At 39.8% G+C, this 19498-nt stretch overlaps 2 protein-coding genes across 2 annotated transcripts; one reads left to right on the top strand and one right to left on the bottom strand.

Moving 5' to 3' along the window:
• Positions 1-1299: 1299 nt before the first annotated feature.
• On the top strand, positions 1300-4546 carry LOC109174859 (probable LRR receptor-like serine/threonine-protein kinase At3g47570). The gene is made up of 2 exons (XM_019324087.1): positions 1300-3873; positions 4122-4546. The coding sequence occupies exons 1-2, from the start codon at positions 2040-2042 to the stop codon at positions 4496-4498; spliced, it is 2211 nt and encodes a 736-aa protein (XP_019179632.1). The 5' UTR covers positions 1300-2039; the 3' UTR covers positions 4499-4546.
• Positions 4547-4607: 61 nt separating this feature from the next.
• LOC109174864 (DNA-directed RNA polymerase III subunit rpc6) lies at positions 4608-6473 on the bottom strand. Its single transcript, XM_019324095.1, has 3 exons — positions 6327-6473; positions 6092-6183; positions 4608-5461 (listed from the first exon to the last, which is right to left on the bottom strand). Exon 3 carries the CDS (start codon positions 5457-5459, stop codon positions 4770-4772), a length of 690 nt encoding a protein of 229 aa, XP_019179640.1. The 5' UTR covers positions 5460-5461; positions 6092-6183; positions 6327-6473; the 3' UTR covers positions 4608-4769.
• Between the last annotated feature and the right edge of the window lie 13025 nt (positions 6474-19498).

Raw genomic sequence — 19498 nt, 5'->3', positions numbered from 1 at the left:
GAGTAAAAGTGAAGCTCTACTAGAGCCCACAAAGGAAACCTTATCAATAATGAAAGGGAGAATTTAAAGGTTTGTATATAAAGATCATTCAAAAGGGAAAATAAGAAAAAGGAGGTCATCATCAATATGACCAACAAGAGCGTTTGCTTCAGGCAATGCAACTTGATTAGATTCAAAATTGTAACGTTCATTTAGATTTCAACAAAATACTTCGGAGTGTGACACACTCATGATCAGTGTCTTTTACATCCACACTTGAAGCATCGAGGCCCTAATCTACTCCTGACCACTTAAGGGCACACCTGACTAGGTACCCTACTAGGGGTATCTATTAATTATAAAGTCAAGTCTTCTGACCCCACAATTCTCCCTTCTCATAATTGAACACTCATTACTATGACGGAAAATAAAATATATTCTCTCCCAAAATGAAATATATCTACTTTTGGGCAAGGGATTGACACACTCCTAGGATTTGGGTAGGAAAAACACAGAAGCAGAGATAAAGAAGAAGAAGAAATTGGTGGGGATTGAGAAGAAATTAGGGTAAGAAACTAGGGTTTGATTTCTCAAATATCATAAGCATAAAAAACATCCTTAAAAAACATCCATAATATAAAAACAACTATGCTAATACATCCAAGAATTCCCATAACAAACTCCAAATTTTCAGGCATCTGCAACACTCCGTCCATCCTTCATCAATACGTCATCGCTTGAGAGTTCGTCTCAACTGCGCAGCTGGAACGACGTCGTTCTGTTCTTTCTTCAAACGGCTTCCAACGGCTACTGTCATACGGCGTCGTTCGAATAAGTAACAACGGTTACTTTGGCTTAATTGCAAACGACGCCGTGTTGGTCCCTCAACTTCTTTCGATTTCCCTCAATACTTAGCTTCTGAGAATGGCACTTCTCCTGCACCTTAATCTCTCCTTCAGCCTTCAAATTCTCTCCTCCAATGTTCAAGGTTGTGACAGGGATTCAACTTTTGAAAAAAAAAAAAAGAAGAAAATGAAATATATCTACTTTTGGGGCAAGAAAATGAAATATATCTAATCTTTGACAAATTTAATTGTATATGCAGACAGCAGACTTAAGTCTTCCAACTACTTTTCTTCTAATCAACATTACTGTTCAGCTCTATTTAACCTCTTCCCGGCCGATAGCCTCATTCTCTCAATCATTAAACAAATACTCCTTACTTTTGCATTATATATATATTCCACTACCATCACTCACCATACAAATATTTATCTCTTTAATGTGTTTCCATGGGGAGATACATACTTTGTGAGCACTTCCTCTTACTCATCATCCTGCCTTCCTTTTGCATATATGCCTGGAAACAATAATATTACAGATCAGCATGCACTGCTAGCATTCAAATTAAAGCCGGTATAGTATCAGATCCATTTAAACTCACAGCGTCGTGGAATGAGTCTACCCCATTTTGTAAATGGGTGGGAATAACATGCGGTCACAGACATCAACGAGTTGTCAAAATGAACTTGACCTCGAGCAATCTCCAAGGCTCACTGTCTCCCGCAATTGGGAACCTAAGTTTTCTTAGGGTGATTTTGCTGAATAAGAATGGTTTTACTGGTAGAATCCCAAGTGAGATAGGCCAATTATCACGCCTACAAATATTAAACCTTGCAAACAATTCACTTTCCTATGAGATACCAAACAACATATCACAATGCCGGTTGCTGAAACTACTTCATTTAGGGGGTAACCATAATTTAACAGGCGGACTTCCAGTCGAGTTCCAATCTTTGTCTAAGCTTCAAATCATGTATGTTTACTTCAATAAGTTAACAGGAAAGATACCTCCACAGTATGGCAACCTCTCCTCACTCATTGAGTTCTCTATAGATGAAAACAATCTTCAAGGAGTAATCCCAAATTCTTTTGGTAAGCTCAACAAGTTGAGGTACATCTTACTCCGTGGCAACAACCTCTCTGGTATGCTTCCTATATCTCTTTCCAATCTATATATCATTTGTGGTAATTGAACTTCAAAGAAATCAACTCGAAGGATGAATAACACAGTTCCAGTATTAGAGTTTTTAAGTGTTGCCCACAATCACTTTATTAGCCATATACCATTTTGGGTATCAAGTGCTCCAAGAATTGAAGTGATTGATCTTAGCGACAACCATTTTACTGGAGAAGTACCTAGTTTTGGAAGCTTAACCAACTTGGAAACCCTTTTGTTATATAAAAACGAGCATCTTGGAAGTGGGACATCTAGAGACATGAGATTATTTATAGCATCACTAACCAATTGTACTCATTTGGACTATCTTGAATTTAATGATTGTAATTTTGGAGGAGATCTACCACCATATATTGGTAATATCTCAAGTCTCAGGTCTTTAATCATGGGAGATAACCACATAATTGGGAGGATCCCTGTTGAGATAGGTCAACTCATCAACTTGGAACGATTAGGGTTCATGGGTACCCAGATGAGTGGAATTATTCCAAACACTATAGGGAAACTTCCGAATTTGTTTCAATTGATCTTTGAGAGGAATAAATTGTCAGGAGAAATTCCAGCTTCATTAGAAAATGTAACTTTGTTAAGTATCCTCAAATTAGGTTCAAACAATTTAGAGGGGGTTATACCATCAGGTTTAGCCAAATGCAAGTTCTTACTTGAAATGGACCTTTCTAAAAACAATCTCAGGGGATACATCCCAAAACAAATTTTTCATCCAGGTTCACAACTTGTATACCTAAACATCTCACACAACAGTTTTAAAAGCCCTCTTCCTTTAGAACTTGGTGGTTTAAAAAGTTTGACCATTTTGGACCTCTCAACCAATAGCTTTTTTGGTGAAATTCCTCCAACATTTACTTCTTTCACAAGTATTGAAACCCTAGACCTTTCTTCTAATCACATCACAGGGGAAATCCCAAGCTTTCTAGCAAACCTTAGTTTGTTAACATACCTTAACTTGTCAAACAATTATCTAGAGGGAGAGGTACCGGTTGGAGGAATTTTTGGAAACAATTTTAATTCTAGTCGAGTTTACCTCGAAGGTAATAGTAAGCTGTGTGGGGGTGTTAGGGAGTTACATTTTCCAAAATGCACCACAAAAGAAGTATCACAAAAATCCAGGATGTCCCTCGGGTTGAAGATTGGAATATGTATTTCGTGTGGGATTTTGGCATCGGGTTTGGTGACTCTCTTCATATGGAATTATTTGCATAGAAGAAGAAGAAGAAGAAAGGAGTATACTTGTTCATTGGAGAACCAAACAAAAATCAAGACCATGCCTATAGTGCCTTACAACAGCCTACACAAAGCAACCAATGGTTTCTCACCACAAAATTTAATTGGCTCTGGAAAGTTCAGCTTAGTGTACAAAGGCAATCTAGATGAACAAGGAAAAGTTGTTGCTATAAAGGTACTCAAATTGCAAGTGAAAGGAGCTTCAAAGAGTTTTGTAGCAGAGTATGAAGCATTGAGGCATATCAGACATCGGAATCTAATAAAGGTTGTATCGTTGTGCTCCAGCATTGATTATCAAGGCAATGATTTCAAGGCAATTATTTATGAGTACATGGAGGAGGGAAACCTGGAAACCTGGCTGCATCAGCCTTCAAAATCAATCGATGACAAAAAGACACATTTGAGCTTGTTGGAAAGAGTAAATATTGGAATTGATATAGCTTGTGCACTTGTTTATCTTCATGCCGAGTGTGTAACACCTTTAGTTCATTGCGATCTCAAGCCAAGCAATGTTCTATTGGATCGTGACTTTGTTGCTCATGTAAGCGACTTTGGATTGGCAAGGCTTCTTCCACAGGCTGCACATTCGAGTTCTATGGGAATCAAAGGAACTTTTGGATATGCTGCTCCAGGTAATCAACTTCAAATGAGTCCACCCCTTCCCATGAGCCGTGTGGGCAGATCTGGTCCATTAAAAACTAGTAGTCAGATTTGGTCCATTATCAACTGTGTAACTGTGCAAGTGCAGGCCAATTCTCTAGCTTTTAATAGACCAGATCTGTCCATACAGACTTGTGGGAATGGGTAGACTCACTTGAACAGTGGCCAATATATATAATTATTATGAATATGCTATTGTCTAAATTAAACTATCTTTCAGAGTATGGCATGGGAAGTGAATTCTCCACATTCGGTGATATGTACAGCTATGGAGTACTCTTGTTGGAGATATTTACTAGAAAAAGTCCGACCGATGATATTTTCATTGATGGGCTAAATCTTCATGAGTATGTTAGAATTTCCATACCTCATAGAGTCATGGAGATTGCTGATCCAACACTGTTATACAGAAAGGAAGACAGTTGGAGTAAGAGCAGCTCTCAGATTGGGCATGATAGAGTTGTTGAAATACTCCTTTTGGTCTTCAAGATTGGGATTGCTTGTTCAGTGGATTCGCCAAGAGAAAGGATGGATGCTTGCACTGCCATGAATAAACTGCTGGCAATCAGAGGCAGCCTTCTAGGACTAGGAGCATGACAACTATTCACATTTAATTTTAAAGTTTCTACCCTAAACATTCCAAATATTTTGTATTTGCACTTTCATTATTAATTAGTATATTCATTCATTTATACTGATAATTGTATTGAGAAAAAATTACCCAAATAAATAAATAAACTAGAAACTAAAGAATGTGCAGAATAGCAGTAGAACCCAAAGATTTCCTGGTAAGGAAAAACACACACACACTATCTGATAGTATCTAGCAAAAAAAAGAATATGAGGCAGAACATCAGGTTGAAGTATACTAGAATTCCAACCATTTAGTGAAGTATATGCATGTTTTGGGGGAGATGAGTCCATCAGGTGTACACTCGCTAATCCTCGGGCAAACACCACAAGGAATTGACGCCATTGCGCCAACCGTTTTTGGACCTGTCCCGGTGGCTGCGCTGGCGATTCTATAGCAAACTGCACCAACTGGAATAGAATGATACTCGCCCAATCCGGTGCTCTTTACCTCTATAATTGCATTGTCCAAGACCATCGAGCGCAGGATCTCTGATATCTGTCCGATCGTGCAGTTGATAGCTTTCTTGTCCTTGAGGAAATCGAAGATTCCCTGCGCAGTTGTAACTTGCAGTTTGTTTATGACCTTGAGGCACGTCTCTTTGAGAATATTGATGAGTTCTTTATCGAGATTTCCCTCGTTGTACCAGGCACCACCAGTGAGCTCTTCTGACGGTTCAAACTCCACTGCCATGTAGTGCTTCCTCGCTTTGTTTTGTATGTTTTTAACCTGTTTTATAAGGCTCTTTTTCACGAGTGAAGCCAGGGATTTATCGACCACGGCTGGTTGAAGCTTCGACTCTCTCTTGATGTCTGCTAACCATATTCCGAGATTCTGTTTGCTTTTGATCAAATTGAGGACTACGCTTTCAGCATCTGCCAGAGGCTGAGAAGGTGAAGCTCCATCCGGTTTTCTTCCCCGCTTCATTTCTGTGCCAATACAGTGGCAGTAGGAGAAGAGTCAGACAACATTGCAACTCGACATTCAGCCCAAATAATATTGTAGAAGATAATAATCCAGTGAATGATAAATCTTGAATAACACAAAATAAATTTATGATCCAAATAAGGATGCCAACTTTTATCCATCCCACATAAAATTTGTGCAGGTCCAAGAAAAACATGTTAAGAACATGATTTTACAAAACGGAGACAGTAAAGCCACCTCTAAACTTCTTAATTTCATAAGAAATTTCACACAGAACATATTATAATAGATACAACACCACAAAAAGTCAAAAACTTTAGGTGTACAATTGTCAAGTGCAAGAAATCACAACAAATCTAACAGCAAAACGCAGCATTCAGATCTCCAAAACTAGCATGAAGTATGAAAAATGAATCAATATTCATTATTCACAGTATACTTTTAGAGCATATAGTACGAAGCTAGTTGTCTTAAATTAATCAAGGAAAGCAGCAAATGTTCGAAGACAATATACTTATATACATACAAATACAATAGGAAAATACATAAAACAACAACAACAAAAAAAGGTTTGAAGATTGAAAATTTAGGGCAAACTAATTAAGAGACTAAGGTTGAAGATTGGTTTGAACCTGAGCAATGGGCTGTGGAATTGTAGTGATAGCGCTGTAATGGTGAACAGACGGAGGAGAATAGTGGACGAGCGGACGAGCGGAGCAATGGGCTGCGAAATGAAGAGTTGTGATGGTGATGATGAGAAACATAATTAGAAAAATTAGGGCACACTGATTAAACTCCGATTCACTAATGGGATAAGTTCAAAACTTAGGGCAAACAATTGGGGTGCGACCGGAGAGAACAACGAACCTGAGGCGGTGAGGTCTGAGCGACTAAGCAAGAGTAGCCGAGCAGGCAGCGACGGTTGAAGACGAAGCCGGTGAGATGCGAACGGTGGAGGGACCGGAGAAGGAGATGGGAACGGCGAGGATTTTACTTTATAAATTGTCTTAATTATTACGTAGTATTTACCTATAATTTAGACCAATTATTATGGTCTTAAAATTTCACATTGGGCTCAATCGTTATATATATTATGGACCAGGGGCAAATTTTACTGTGGACCGCGGTCCACAATGTATTGTAGTCCAGGCATTAAAACGATGTCGTTTTGTTAATGAAAAGAAATGGTACCCGTTTTGCATCGTTTCGCAAAAAGTAACTCTGTTATTCAGTTTCATTTTGTATACACTGCAGTTTCATTTCAACACAACTACAGTATCATTTTAATATAACTACAGTTTCGCTGGACAATATACACTCAAATATGTGAAATTGTTATTCAGTTTCATTTTGTATACACTGCAGTTTCATTTCAACACAATTACAGTTTCAGTTCAATTCAATTGCAATTTCATTTGATAATATAAAAATAATACGTGAGACAATGTCAGTTTAGATACACTATATTTTCATTTGGTAATTAACATATAAAAAATATGTGTTCCGTTAAGCTGTAACGGCTGTCGTTTCTTTACTTAAAAAAAAGGGCGTCGTTTTTGGACCATGGTCCACAATGCTTTGTGGACCGCGGTCCACAGTAAATTGCTGATGGACCAGGACTTACTATGTGCATTGTACATTTTTCAATTGATATATTTGCGCTTAACATAATATTTACTTAACATAATATATATGTTTAATTTATTTAAAAGTACATAATATGTCAATTACATGTTCATAATTTGAATCATGGTTCACAATAACATGGTCGACGACCCTGATTCACAATACAATTTGTGCATAAAATTAAAATCATCGAAAACTTATTATTTAAAAATTTAACTTGATTGGCGTGAGTGCTCTCATCTCTTAAAAGAAGTGACATATATATGAAGACTCATGGAGGAAATTTAGGAGAATTTGATAAAATGACTAATTTATCCTTTAATAATTTGGAAATTCAAAATAACCTCTTTTAAAAATCAAACTCTTATGGGGTGTTTGGTTGTGAGAAAGGAATTAGGAAGGAAATGAATTGCAATTCGATGGGAAAAGAATAAGGTATTAATAATGTAGGAATTCAAATTACATTATTTGGTATGGATGAATAGAATTATTGAGAATGAGAAGGAAAAAAGTTGTATAAAGACTAAAATATCCTTATGTAATAATAATAATAATAACAATCACCATAGATATTTTTGTCATTTCTTCTATTTTATTCCTTTCCCACAAGCATTGAATTGCAATTCAACAAAAGGAGAGGATTGCAATTCCGTTGAATTACAATTCCCTCCAACCAAACAATGTAATTGATTGGCAATTTATATCGTGGACCAGGGTCACTGTGGACCCTGGTCCAATACACAGAATTTGACTTCATAATGTACATAATTTATATTCATAATACACATATACATAAACACGATATAATGAAGACATATAAACACTTCACTTAACATGATACATGTTCATTATATCATGTTTGACAGGATAATGGTGCTGGCACCCGACCCGGATCATAAGACCCGATACCATATTTAACCGGACACCGCGTGGAATTTCAACAGGCAGAACTCCAACGGGCAGAACACCAATGGGTGGAAACATTATGGCCATTCATTGCATTGAAGGGAGAGAATTAAAGCCTGAGCGCCTCATTCATGATTCTTCATGCTATTGTCGTTAGCCTCAGCTCCCCAATTATGACACTTCATGTTGTTACCGTTAGGACCTAGCATAAATAGAACTCCCCTCAGCTAGCAAGGGGGAGGCGATACACTGTATTTTCTATACTAAGGCACTAAGGAAATACAACTATTGTTACTCTCTCACATAGCGTTATTCTAGTATTATTATTACCGGTAACATATTTACCGTCATTGGTGCTTTCATTGAGAGCCTGAGTTCAACACTCAAGCAGGCGACGACACACACAACTCATTCCTCTTTCAACAGCAAGCTTGAAAGAATGGTGTCCCGCAGCTCCTATGGTTCCCGCAATGTGAACAATGATAATGCCTCAGGTGACCTCCGGGACCAACTCACCAACAATCACGGAGGGGACCTCCAAGAACAGCTCAACAACGGGAGGCCCGGGGACCTTTGAGACCAACTCAACAATGGAGGGGACCTTCGAGACCAACTCAACAATGGAGGGGCGAACCAAGTCGTGAACCTCCAGGCGACCATTCAGCAAGCAGTGACGGCGACGCTAAATCAAGTGGCGGTGGGACTGCAAGGCCAAGTGCCCCCGCCGCGGCCCCAGGAAATAGGGGTAGAGACCCAAAGAAGTGGACCGACCAGACGACAACCAGGCCGTTCCCAATCTGCGCCAGAACGATTGGGACAGATGGCGCCCGTGCGGCAAAGATTAGTATCACGGGCCGAGGGGTCCTCTACCAGAGGCCCTCGCCAACACGAGAACAGAGAAGCCGAGAGATCACCCACAGAGGAGGTGGGCAAGTCTCGGGAGCCGACCCCACGCCGGCACGTTGATGAGTCGGCCCTACGTCGGCACTCGGCGGAGGAGCGACGCGCTGGTGAGCGGGTTCCACACCGACACTTGGATGAACGGAACGTCGAGGAACCGGCTCCGCGTCGACACTCAGATAGACGGCACGTTGATGAACTAGCTCCACGCCGACAAAGGGAGGAGCGGCAGCCGGCCCTGCGCTGGCACCTTGACGAGTCGGCCCTGGTCGAGAGGCTGCAGAGAAGAATCGAGGAGTTAGCAAGAAGGGTGGAGGCACGGGAGCAGTCGCCGGAACCCGAGGTACGGATGACAGCACCATTCTCCCCAAGCATCACGGACGTACCTTTGCCGAGGGACTTTAGGTTGCCCGCCATCAAGTAGTACACGGGGGCCACTGACCCACGTGTCCATAGGGCTGTGCATCGGACGGGTTCGGGCGGATCGGTTTAGAGAACCGTTCATCCGCTCGAATTTCGGATTGGGGAAAACTACCCCAATCCGTTCGATTAAGAGGGAAATCCTTTCGAATTTCCCATGTTCGGATACGGTCGGGTGGGGGTCGGATTTCGGTTTGAAGTCGGATTATAAAACATACCAAAAAAAAAAAAACTGTAAAAATGTTCAAACTTAATAACCCTAAACTAAATTACCAAAGCTATGTAGGCATTTAGATACATAATTACATATTGCAGTTTCCAACTGGTGTTCAAAAAGCAAAAATGAAGTTCACAAAATGAGAAAATCAACAATTCTCAAACAACACTAAACTACTAAGTACTAATTACTAAAGTACTCAGCAGTCAGCAATCAGCATTAGTCACCATTCACCAATCAGCCTTCAGCAATCAGCATTCATCCATTCCTCATCTTCCTGCTCAATTATAAAACCATTAAAGGCTTTAAACTTTAAAGCCAATAAAGACAAAGAGAAGTAGAGAACTAATAATAATTAATAAGAAAGGCTCAGATTGCTTTTTTTCATATCATTTTAGAGTTGGGGGCAAATTGCTTCATGAGTTTTGTCTCAGAGAAACATACCAAACACCAAAGTCCTTTTAATTCAGACAAATGGTGGAAGCATCATCATAGCCATAACTAAACAGAAATGAGAATATGAGAGGAAGGGAAGTGATATACCAGAATTCCAGAATACCAGAGATGTAACTGAGTAAGGGCAGCAACATTTATAAAAAAGTTACCAAGCCACTTAGCAATTAGCAGTTCTGGAATCTTACCTGAGTTGCCTCAAAGAGTCCACACATTTATCAATCAAACTAAATAGAAAGTCAGAAAGAAATGTTATATAAAAGTATTACAGCAATTGTTGGGAGTGTTCCAACAGTACTTGGTAAAGAACCAGCAGCTCCAGTGGACAATTCTGCGCAAAAAGGAAAAACAAAAAAGAGTTTAGAAAAGGTAACAATTAACAATTTATAAAGTTAAAACCTAGAAAGTTAGAAAATAAAAACAGTACCCTTCTCTAATCTTTCAACATCATCCAAGTTTTCCTCAACAGAGATTGGATGATTGGGTGCCCTCAACCAATCTTGTGCACATACTAGGGCTTCAACAATTTTAGGAGTTAAGGAACTCCTAAAGGCATCTAATACCCTACCACTAGTACTGAATGCACTCTCAGAGGCAACAGTTGAAATGGGAACAGCCAGTACATCCCTTGCCATTCTAGAGAGTATAGGAAATCTATCACTGTTGACCTTCCACCATCTTAGGACATCAAAGTCCACATTTTCTTCATCTTCCACTAATTTTTCACTTAGATAAATCTGGAGTTCAATTTCTTTACTGCTTCCACCAGTCTCCATTCTCTGTTTTTTAAGCTAGCTTTTCATTCTAGCCTGAGGTTTTCCAACTGAAGTTTAAGAATGGACAGGTTCAGATTGGGTAGATTGCACAGTAGGGGATGCAGACTGCACATGGTAGGTGGCTGTATAATCATTAAACAGCAGAACCATAGAAGATTGAACCTTTTCAAAGCATGATTTTCCTTTTTCATCACCATATAACTGGGCAAATTGGGCAGGCATGTACTCAATCTTATCCCTAGGATCCAAAATATTGGCATAGAATATCAAGAAGTTCATTTTTTCAGGATCTCCCCAATATTTTTCAAATTTTTGTTTCATATGGGACCCCATTTCCTAAAAAACAGACATAACACAGAAAAAATTAACACAAAGTCAAACACAATTCACAGATGCATACAAACACATTCAGAAAATGTTAACAATTTACCTTTTCAGAGGTTGAAACAGAGTTAACCATGTCATCCAGCATGCAACCTAAGTCAGAAATCTCATAAAAGAAAGTATTTGAAGTGACATAGAGAGAACCAGATATTCTCACAGTCATCTCATAGAAGCCTTTCAGAAAATGGACTAAGCTTTGCACAGAAAGCCAATCCATAAAATTTGGAATAGAATCAGATAAGTCAGCACTCAATGAGGAATCATTCTCATAAGCTTCAAATGCCCTCTGGTATTGAACGGCAGTGTTGAGCATCATGTATGTGCTGTTCCATCTTGTTGGAACATCAAGTTGTAATGCACATTTGGCTTCCACCCCATTAAGCAAAGCAAGCTCTCTAAACTTCTTAAGTCTGGCAGGAGAACTCCTCACCCATCTCACAACATCTCTAACTTTCTTAACAGAAGGACCTGCATATCTCAAACCATCCTGGACCACTAAGTTCAACACATGGGTTATGCACCTCATGTGCATATACTGAACCCTAACAGAAGACCCACCCCAAGACAGAAGTTTGTTCTTGAAAAACCCCAAAGCTGTGTCATTTGAAGAGGCATTATCAACAGTAACAGTGAAGACATTTTTAATTCCCCAATCAAGAAGACAACTCTCAAGGGCTTTGGCTATGTACTCTCCCTTATGAGAAGAAATTGGGACAAAGGAAATGATCTTTTTGTTTAGCTTCCACTGATCATCAATGAAATGTGCAGTAATGCACATGTAATTTATCCTTTAGACAGAGGTCCATGTATCAGTGGTCAAGCTGACCCTTTGGGTGCTCACCTTAAACAACATTTTTAGGGTTATTCTCTCATCTAGATAAATCTGGTAAATGTCTCTAGAAATGGTCCACCTAGAAGGGATTTGAAACCTAGGACAAGCAACTAAAATGAATTTCCTAAAGCCATTTCCCTCAACAATCCTAAAGGGAAGTTCATCAACAATGATCATCTCACACAATGCCCTCCTAATAGCCTCTTGGTTGAAAACCCAAGTCCCCAAAACCCCCTCAAAAGCTTCTGTTCCAGAGGCATTAAAGGTGAGAAGAGACTGCCTTGTGTCCTTACAATGAGGATTTTTTAGGCAGGCCTTCATATGGTTTTTCAATGAGGAAGTGCCATGCTTTTTACTTTCACATTTATAAATTTTTGCACAATAAAGGCATTTGCCCTTAACTACTGGTCCCTCAGTTTCACCTTCAGCAGGTGGAGCACGGATCTTTTCAAAATGATCCCATACTATAGATCTAGACTCCACCTCTTTCCTCTTCTTTGTAGGAACAACAGGAGGAGAAGACATAGGATTTGTCTGAGGATTTCTCTCAGTACCTGGAGCTTCTACTCCATGCTCCTCATCAGTTGAGGTTGGAGGGTGTCCAGATGCACTGATGCTTTCCATCTATAAAGATGGGCATCAGTATCCACATAAAGCAGACAACCAAACACATTTTAGGGAGATTACAAATCATACAATCATATTAAAGCTTCCACCATACAATCATACATAGAAGTATTACATATTACACTTCCACCATTATACATAAAAGTATTACATATTACACTTCCACATATTGAACAAAATCAGATATTCAGATAGTCACAGTGAACTGAGAGAACAAGAGAAATTCAGAATCAGAAGACAGGCACCTCTTAACTTCATCATTTTTCTAAACTTCATACTTGGAAATTTAAGGGATTAACTATTAAGGGTTATACATCTATAAACTTATAACTTATACAGGCATACAGGGATATAATCACAGTATCACATTAATCGCACAAAGTGACAAAGAAATCCAGAAATCAGGAACCTGTTATAGCCTGAACTGTACATTCATCATTTTACTGGATTTCACAGTTGGTAGTTACAATTGGGGCTTCCACCATTTTCACCAACAATGAACAGCCAACAGGGGTTAGGGACTTGGGGGCTTCCACAAACAATACAGACAAATCATACAATCACAAATAAGGGACAAGTGACATGCCATCCGGAACTTCTCAACAGATTCACACTGTCATAGTCCACATAATCATAGATTCATCAGTCATAGAAACCCTAATCAAAGATTCAAAGGCTTAAAAATTCACAAATAAGGGACATGTGACATGCCATCCAGAACTTATCAACAGTTTCACACTGTCACAGTTCACATAATCATAGAAACCCTAATCAAAGGATCAAAAATTCACAAATAAGGGAAAACTGAAAACAATCATACAATCATAGTCATCAGAATCATACAATCACAACTAACACCAAAGTATCACAACATATAAGAGTATAATCTAAGTATGTCTAAGATTAGGGTTTAGAGATTACTCAGTTTCTCCAAATCAAATCCCCGAGAACAAAGGGCTTCAAATCCGTTAGACCGTGACCGCACTCTACAATCCACCGCACCGGCCACCGGTCGTCCAGATTCCAGAATAGGGCTTCCATATTACCTAGCTTCCACTGGAGAACTCAGAGTCTCACACTCTCACAGAATCAGAGAACTGGAGAAGAAACTAAGAAAGAAGTAAGAACTAACTAGGGTTTCAGATTTTAGATGAGAAAGACGAGACTCACGAGAGAACGAGTCTAGAGAGTTCTCAGAGAGTCTGAGACTCTGAGGTCAGAAGAAAGAAGAGGAAGCTGCGCAAATGAGTGGAATGGCTAGGGTTTCCATCGAACGCATATCATATATACACCGCTAGGACGGCGTCGTATACCTTAGGGTATACAAACCCTTACCCTAATTCGGGTAGTCGGACGGGTTCGGGGGGGGGGGGGGGGGGGTTTATAACCCCCAACCCGCCTCATTCTAACTGGCGGGGTGGCGTGTTCTCGGTTCGGGTATGCTAGTTCGGGTTCGGATTCCCCCAAAGGGCGTATAATCGGGTTCGGGTCGGTCGGGTTTTTCGGGTGGGTCGGTTTTTGCACAGCCCTACGTGTCCACATGACGAGGTACAAGGCTGCTATGGTAATGATCGGGGCAGGGGACGTCATCATGTGCCGAGCGTTCTTATCCACCCTGGATGGAGTGGCCCAAGACTGGTTCAACACCATCCCGGATCGGTCGATGGTAGGAAAGGTGGGAAGCCTGGGAAAGCTGGTCCGCCCAGCCAGGCACCACTCTCGAACCACCCGACCGCAGGGAAAGGCCGAGACCACGAACGGCCTTGCCTGGTCCCCTTGCGTAATTTAACTCCTCTTACCCATCCCTTCAGTGTCATTCTAAAGCAAGCTGAGGAGATGGGAATGGTAGAATTCCCTGAGGAGTGCATGAAGGTCTCCCCAAAGGCAGACCAAACAAAGTACTGCAGGTTTCATAGGCAAACCGGCCACGATACGGATGAGTGTCACGTTTTGAAGAGACAAATAGAAGAACTCATCCAGCAAGGCCACTTCCGACATTTCGTCAAGCGATCCAAGCAGCAGCAACAGCCGCAACACAATCCACCAAAAAATGTCTGGAGGAATGAGGATGGCACCGAGCCGTCCACCTCGAATGCCAAAAAAAGAGAACACGACCAAATATCTGAGCAGAATGATAGCGAGAAAGAAACCAAGGTGGCGCCCAGACGACAAAAGAAGCACACCATACACTTTATCTATGGTGGACCCGCAGGGGGCGACATGCCCGCGGAAAGAAAGAAGTGGAGTCGGCAGCTATACGTGGGAGAAGTGGTGAGTCTTCCCAGAGAAAAGAAACAGAGACAGGAAGCCATCACCTTCTCTGATGATGACCTCCCAGAGGTCCCGTTACCCCATCGTGACGCCCTGGTTATTGAGATGGACGTCAACGATATCATTGTCCGCCGCATCTTAGTCGACACGGGAAGCTCAGTCAATGTAATGTATTACGATGCCTTCACCAAGTTAGGTATACCTCAGATCCAGCTCAAAGAAATACGTACCCCACTCTTTGGATTTACGGGTGATTCAGTGGAGACGGAGGGGTCAGTGGTCTTACCAGTGGAGATAGGCACGAGCCATAACATTTGCAAACTCGACGTGGAATTCATCGTGGTAAGACTCACTTGTGCGCACAACATCATTTTGGGGAGGCCGGCACTGGAGGACCTCAAGGCCATAGTGTCGCTGGAACACTTGTGTATGAATTTCCCTACTCCGAATGGGATAGGGCTAGTCAGAGGAGACCAGCGAGCAGCCCGCAGTTGTTATGTAAAAGCATGCAAAAAGATTGGCGGAAAGAATCTACAAGTCCTCACCATCTGCAGGGATGATCGATCGGGTATGGAACTCGAAACATTTAATTAAGTATTTTCCTTAATATTCTGGTAGTCATTTAGGACTAGTGCTTGGTAATCGCGGTCCGCCCGCTTTATATTATGAAATCTTTTGGAATAATATCTTGTAAAAATGGTCCGCCGATGTTGTTGATTGAAGCAGGTTCGTTTTCGTCATCCACGGAACGCCTTCGAAAAAAAAAAAAAAAAACAGAGGAAAAGCGGGCAGGCCTCGGCTGTGCGCCTCGGCCACAGTTCGGCCGATGCGCACGTCTCGGCCTTCAAAAAAAAACAAAAACAAAAACAAAAAAAAAAACAAAAAACAAAAAAATAATAGGCCGGAGCCCGCACTGGCCACGATCGGTCGAGGCGACGCCTCGACCACGATCGACCGAGGTGCACGCCTCGGCCACGGTCGGTCGAGGCGACGCCTCGGCCACGATCGTTCGAGGCAACGCCTAGGCCGCGATTGGCCGGAGGCACGCACCTCGGCCAGCCTAGGTCGAAGCCCGTCTCGGTCAGCATAAAAAAAATCATATGTGATTTGTAAACTAAAATCACATACTCAGGATCAACCGGGATTCTGCACGATATCGAGCAAATTCAATCTTACTCCCTAGTCAACTCAAACACATCCGTAGACTCAGGAATAGGGGGACTGGTGACAGGATAATGGTGCTGGCACCCGAACCTGATCATAAGACCCGACACCATATTTAACCGAACACCGCATGGAATTTCAACAGGCAGAACTCCAACGGGCAGAACACCAACGGGTGGAAACATTATGGTCATTCATTGCATTGAAGGGAGAGAATTAAAGCCTGAGCGCCTCATTCATGATTCTTCATGCTATTGTCGTTAGCCTCAGCTCCCCAATTATGACTCTTCATGTTGTTACCGTTAGGACCTAGCATAAATAGAACTCCCCTCAGCTAGCAAGGGGGAGGCGATACACTGTATTTTCTATACTAAGGCACTAAGGCAATATAACTATTATTACTCTCTCACATAGCGTTATTCTAGTATTATTATTACCGGTAACATATTTACCGTCAATGTTTATGAACATAAATTCTGTACATTATGAAGTCAAATTATGTGTGTTGGATCAAGGTCCATAGTTCCACAGTACACTGTGGACCTTGGTTCACGATGTAACAATTGTAACCAAACGCCCTGTTAACATTGGCTATATGGTTCAAACCCATGCACACTTATATGCAGAAGATCTCCAGTCTTCCCCGTTAACCTCTGAGGAAACCAACAATTATTTAAAAGTTGTGTTTATTAAATTCTACACTTGACGTTGTTTCTGCTAGGGATATATATTTATAGTATTTTGTATACTACGAAAATATGTATGTTTCTTTTTGAATTGATATTAATACTATAATTATTTTATATAGTGGTTACTCATTACGAAAATTTCATTTTAAAATGGAAAATGCTCATTTTTCCTCGTGATTGATTTTTTTTTTTTTTTTTTTTTTTTTTTTTTGAGTACTATTAACTCTGTTACAATATAGTATATGTTCATAACTACTTTCTCAACCTACTGAAGCACAAAGAGTCAATACCATCCCCACTGAGGATCGAGTCCATGACCTCTCATTTGGGAAAGCCACTTCGTGCCACGAGACCACACGGTCATTTATTGGTGTGAATGAATTTGATAACCCACCACTAACTAATAAATAAATTAAATTTAATTACCAATCACATGATGAAATCTCAAGAGGAGAAATTTGTAGGAGAAATACATAAGGGGTTTATAGCACTGCTCTTTTTATATCTGTCTATTTTCACTCTTAATTAAAAAATTCATAAACATTTATAAATTTGCCTAAATGCGTACATATAATTAGGGATTACATTAACTCATACAAAATTACTACTATAATTATATACATTGATTTCTATGTATGTTTCTCTTTGAATTGATATTACTACTATAATTATGTTATATAGTGGTTACTCATTACGAAAAATTCATTTTACAATGGAAAATGATCATTTTCCCTCATGATTTTTATCTCCAAACTTTCTCTCATGATGTGGCTTAGCTTTCATTTATTAGATGCGAATGAATTTGATAACCCACCACTAACTAATAAATAAATTTAATTACCAATCATATGATGACTCTCAGGAGGAAAAATTTGTAAGAGAAATACATGAGGGGTTTGTAGCATTGTTCTTTTAAAATCTGTCTAAATTCACTCTTAATTAGAAAATTCATAAACATTAAGAAATTTACCTAAATACGTACATATAATTTGGGATTACACTAACTCATACAAAATTACTATTATAATTATATACATTAATGTAAGTGTAAAAAATGTTACACATTAAAATTCACTTAAGTTGGCTTAAGATAGTTGTCAAAAAATAGTTAGTAATTAGTTTATGGACCTAGTCCAGTACCTAAGTCAGTAACTTATGACTGGATCAACGCCAGGAAATAAGTCAGAAGAGGTGATACTCATTCAAGGTTTCTTTCGGTCAAGACTCTATTTTTGTGGTATTTCTAATCAAGATGAGCAGCTTAAATGGAAGAATTAAAGGCTGCATTATTCTGAATCAATGAGGTTACTTCATACCTCTATAAAATGCTACTTTGTTTAGCATTTATTTCACGCCTTTTGGAAGTAAATATATGCTACATATTTCTCATATCTATACTCTGGTTATTACCAGGACTATATGGTCTAATGGTACCCCGGTCGGACTTTCATTTGGAAGGTTGTAAGTTCGAGCCTCAGTGGAGGCGTTATTAGCTCTTTGTGTTTCAGTAGGTTGAGAAAGTATATGAACATATACTTTCAAAAAAAAAAAAAATACTCTGGTTATTTAGACAAATTTTTTATTTGAAGAAGGTTTCTCAACTGGTTCATGTCACAAGGAAGATAGCCTGCACGTCAAAATCCATGGTGGCGCCAAAGTAGTTTTTGGAGTAGTTGTAGGTTATACTGTAGAGTGTAATGTACTCTCCAATTGTACTCGTTTGTTCAACTAATGGATTTGGGTTGACGTGAGTGGCTCCGCAGACGTAGGAGTGAGGCTCCGAACTGCGTGAACATTTTCTGGTGTACGGTTCCTTATATTGCTTTCTCTATTAGTTCTTTATTCTTTCTGGAGTAGATCCTGGAGCTAGTCCAGTTTAATAATTGAATTAAAATAAGTAGAATCCTTTAGGTGATTTCTTGCATTCAATATCTCCGAGCTTTTTCAATTAATTTCTATAGTGGTTACTCATTATCAAAATTTCATTTTAAAATCTATATAAATTCATTCTCTAAATTTAACTCTTAATGCTGGCTATGGGGTTCGAACCTATGTGCACTCATGTGCAAAAGATCTTAAGTTAACCCCCTTAACTTCTCAAGCAAACCAACAACTATTTAAAGGTTGTGTTTGTTAAATTCTACACTTCAAGACGTCATTTCCGTTAAAGATGCTAATTTTAGCCTGAAACCTATGAGTTGACCCGATAAGTTCAAAAAAATTTAAGGTTAGGGCTAAGAAATTTTAGTTGGATGAAAAGTGAACCCGATGGCCTGAATGGACTAGCCAAAAATTTAGTGTGCTAACCCGATAATTGTTATTGCATGGACCATGGTCCAGCCAAGTTGGGTGGACCATGGCCCAAAACGCGCCGTCTCTCCACTTAAGGAGAGACGGCGCCGTTAGATGCGCGACAAACGTCACACATCTTTTTTTTTTTAATATAAAATCTGCTTCTCTGACCTCTCGGACGCTATCTTCTCCTCTCCGAACACTTATCTCCGCTGCTGCAAACACAGAGGAAGACGAAGGTCAGACTTCATTGCTACACAATACAGGAGCTTCTTGAAGGTAAACATCTCATTCTAAACATACATTGCGATTAGGAATTCAAACAACACTGATAAAGTATATTTTCAACTATCTAGGGTTTTAAAAATTATTAAAAATATTGTTCAAGCAGATATTTAGGGATTGTTACTCATTTGACTGCCTAGGGTTCTTACTCGTTTGAGTTTACACTATGCATAAGATAGATTATTCATGTTAATAGG

This window comes from Ipomoea nil, unplaced genomic scaffold, assembly GCF_001879475.1.
Source record: "Ipomoea nil cultivar Tokyo-kokei standard unplaced genomic scaffold, Asagao_1.1 scaffold0666, whole genome shotgun sequence".
In the NCBI taxonomy this organism is placed as follows: Eukaryota; Viridiplantae; Streptophyta; class Magnoliopsida; order Solanales; family Convolvulaceae; genus Ipomoea; species Ipomoea nil.
The sequence above is the reverse complement of the archived record's forward strand: the minus strand, read 5'-3'. Positions and strand labels throughout refer to the sequence as shown.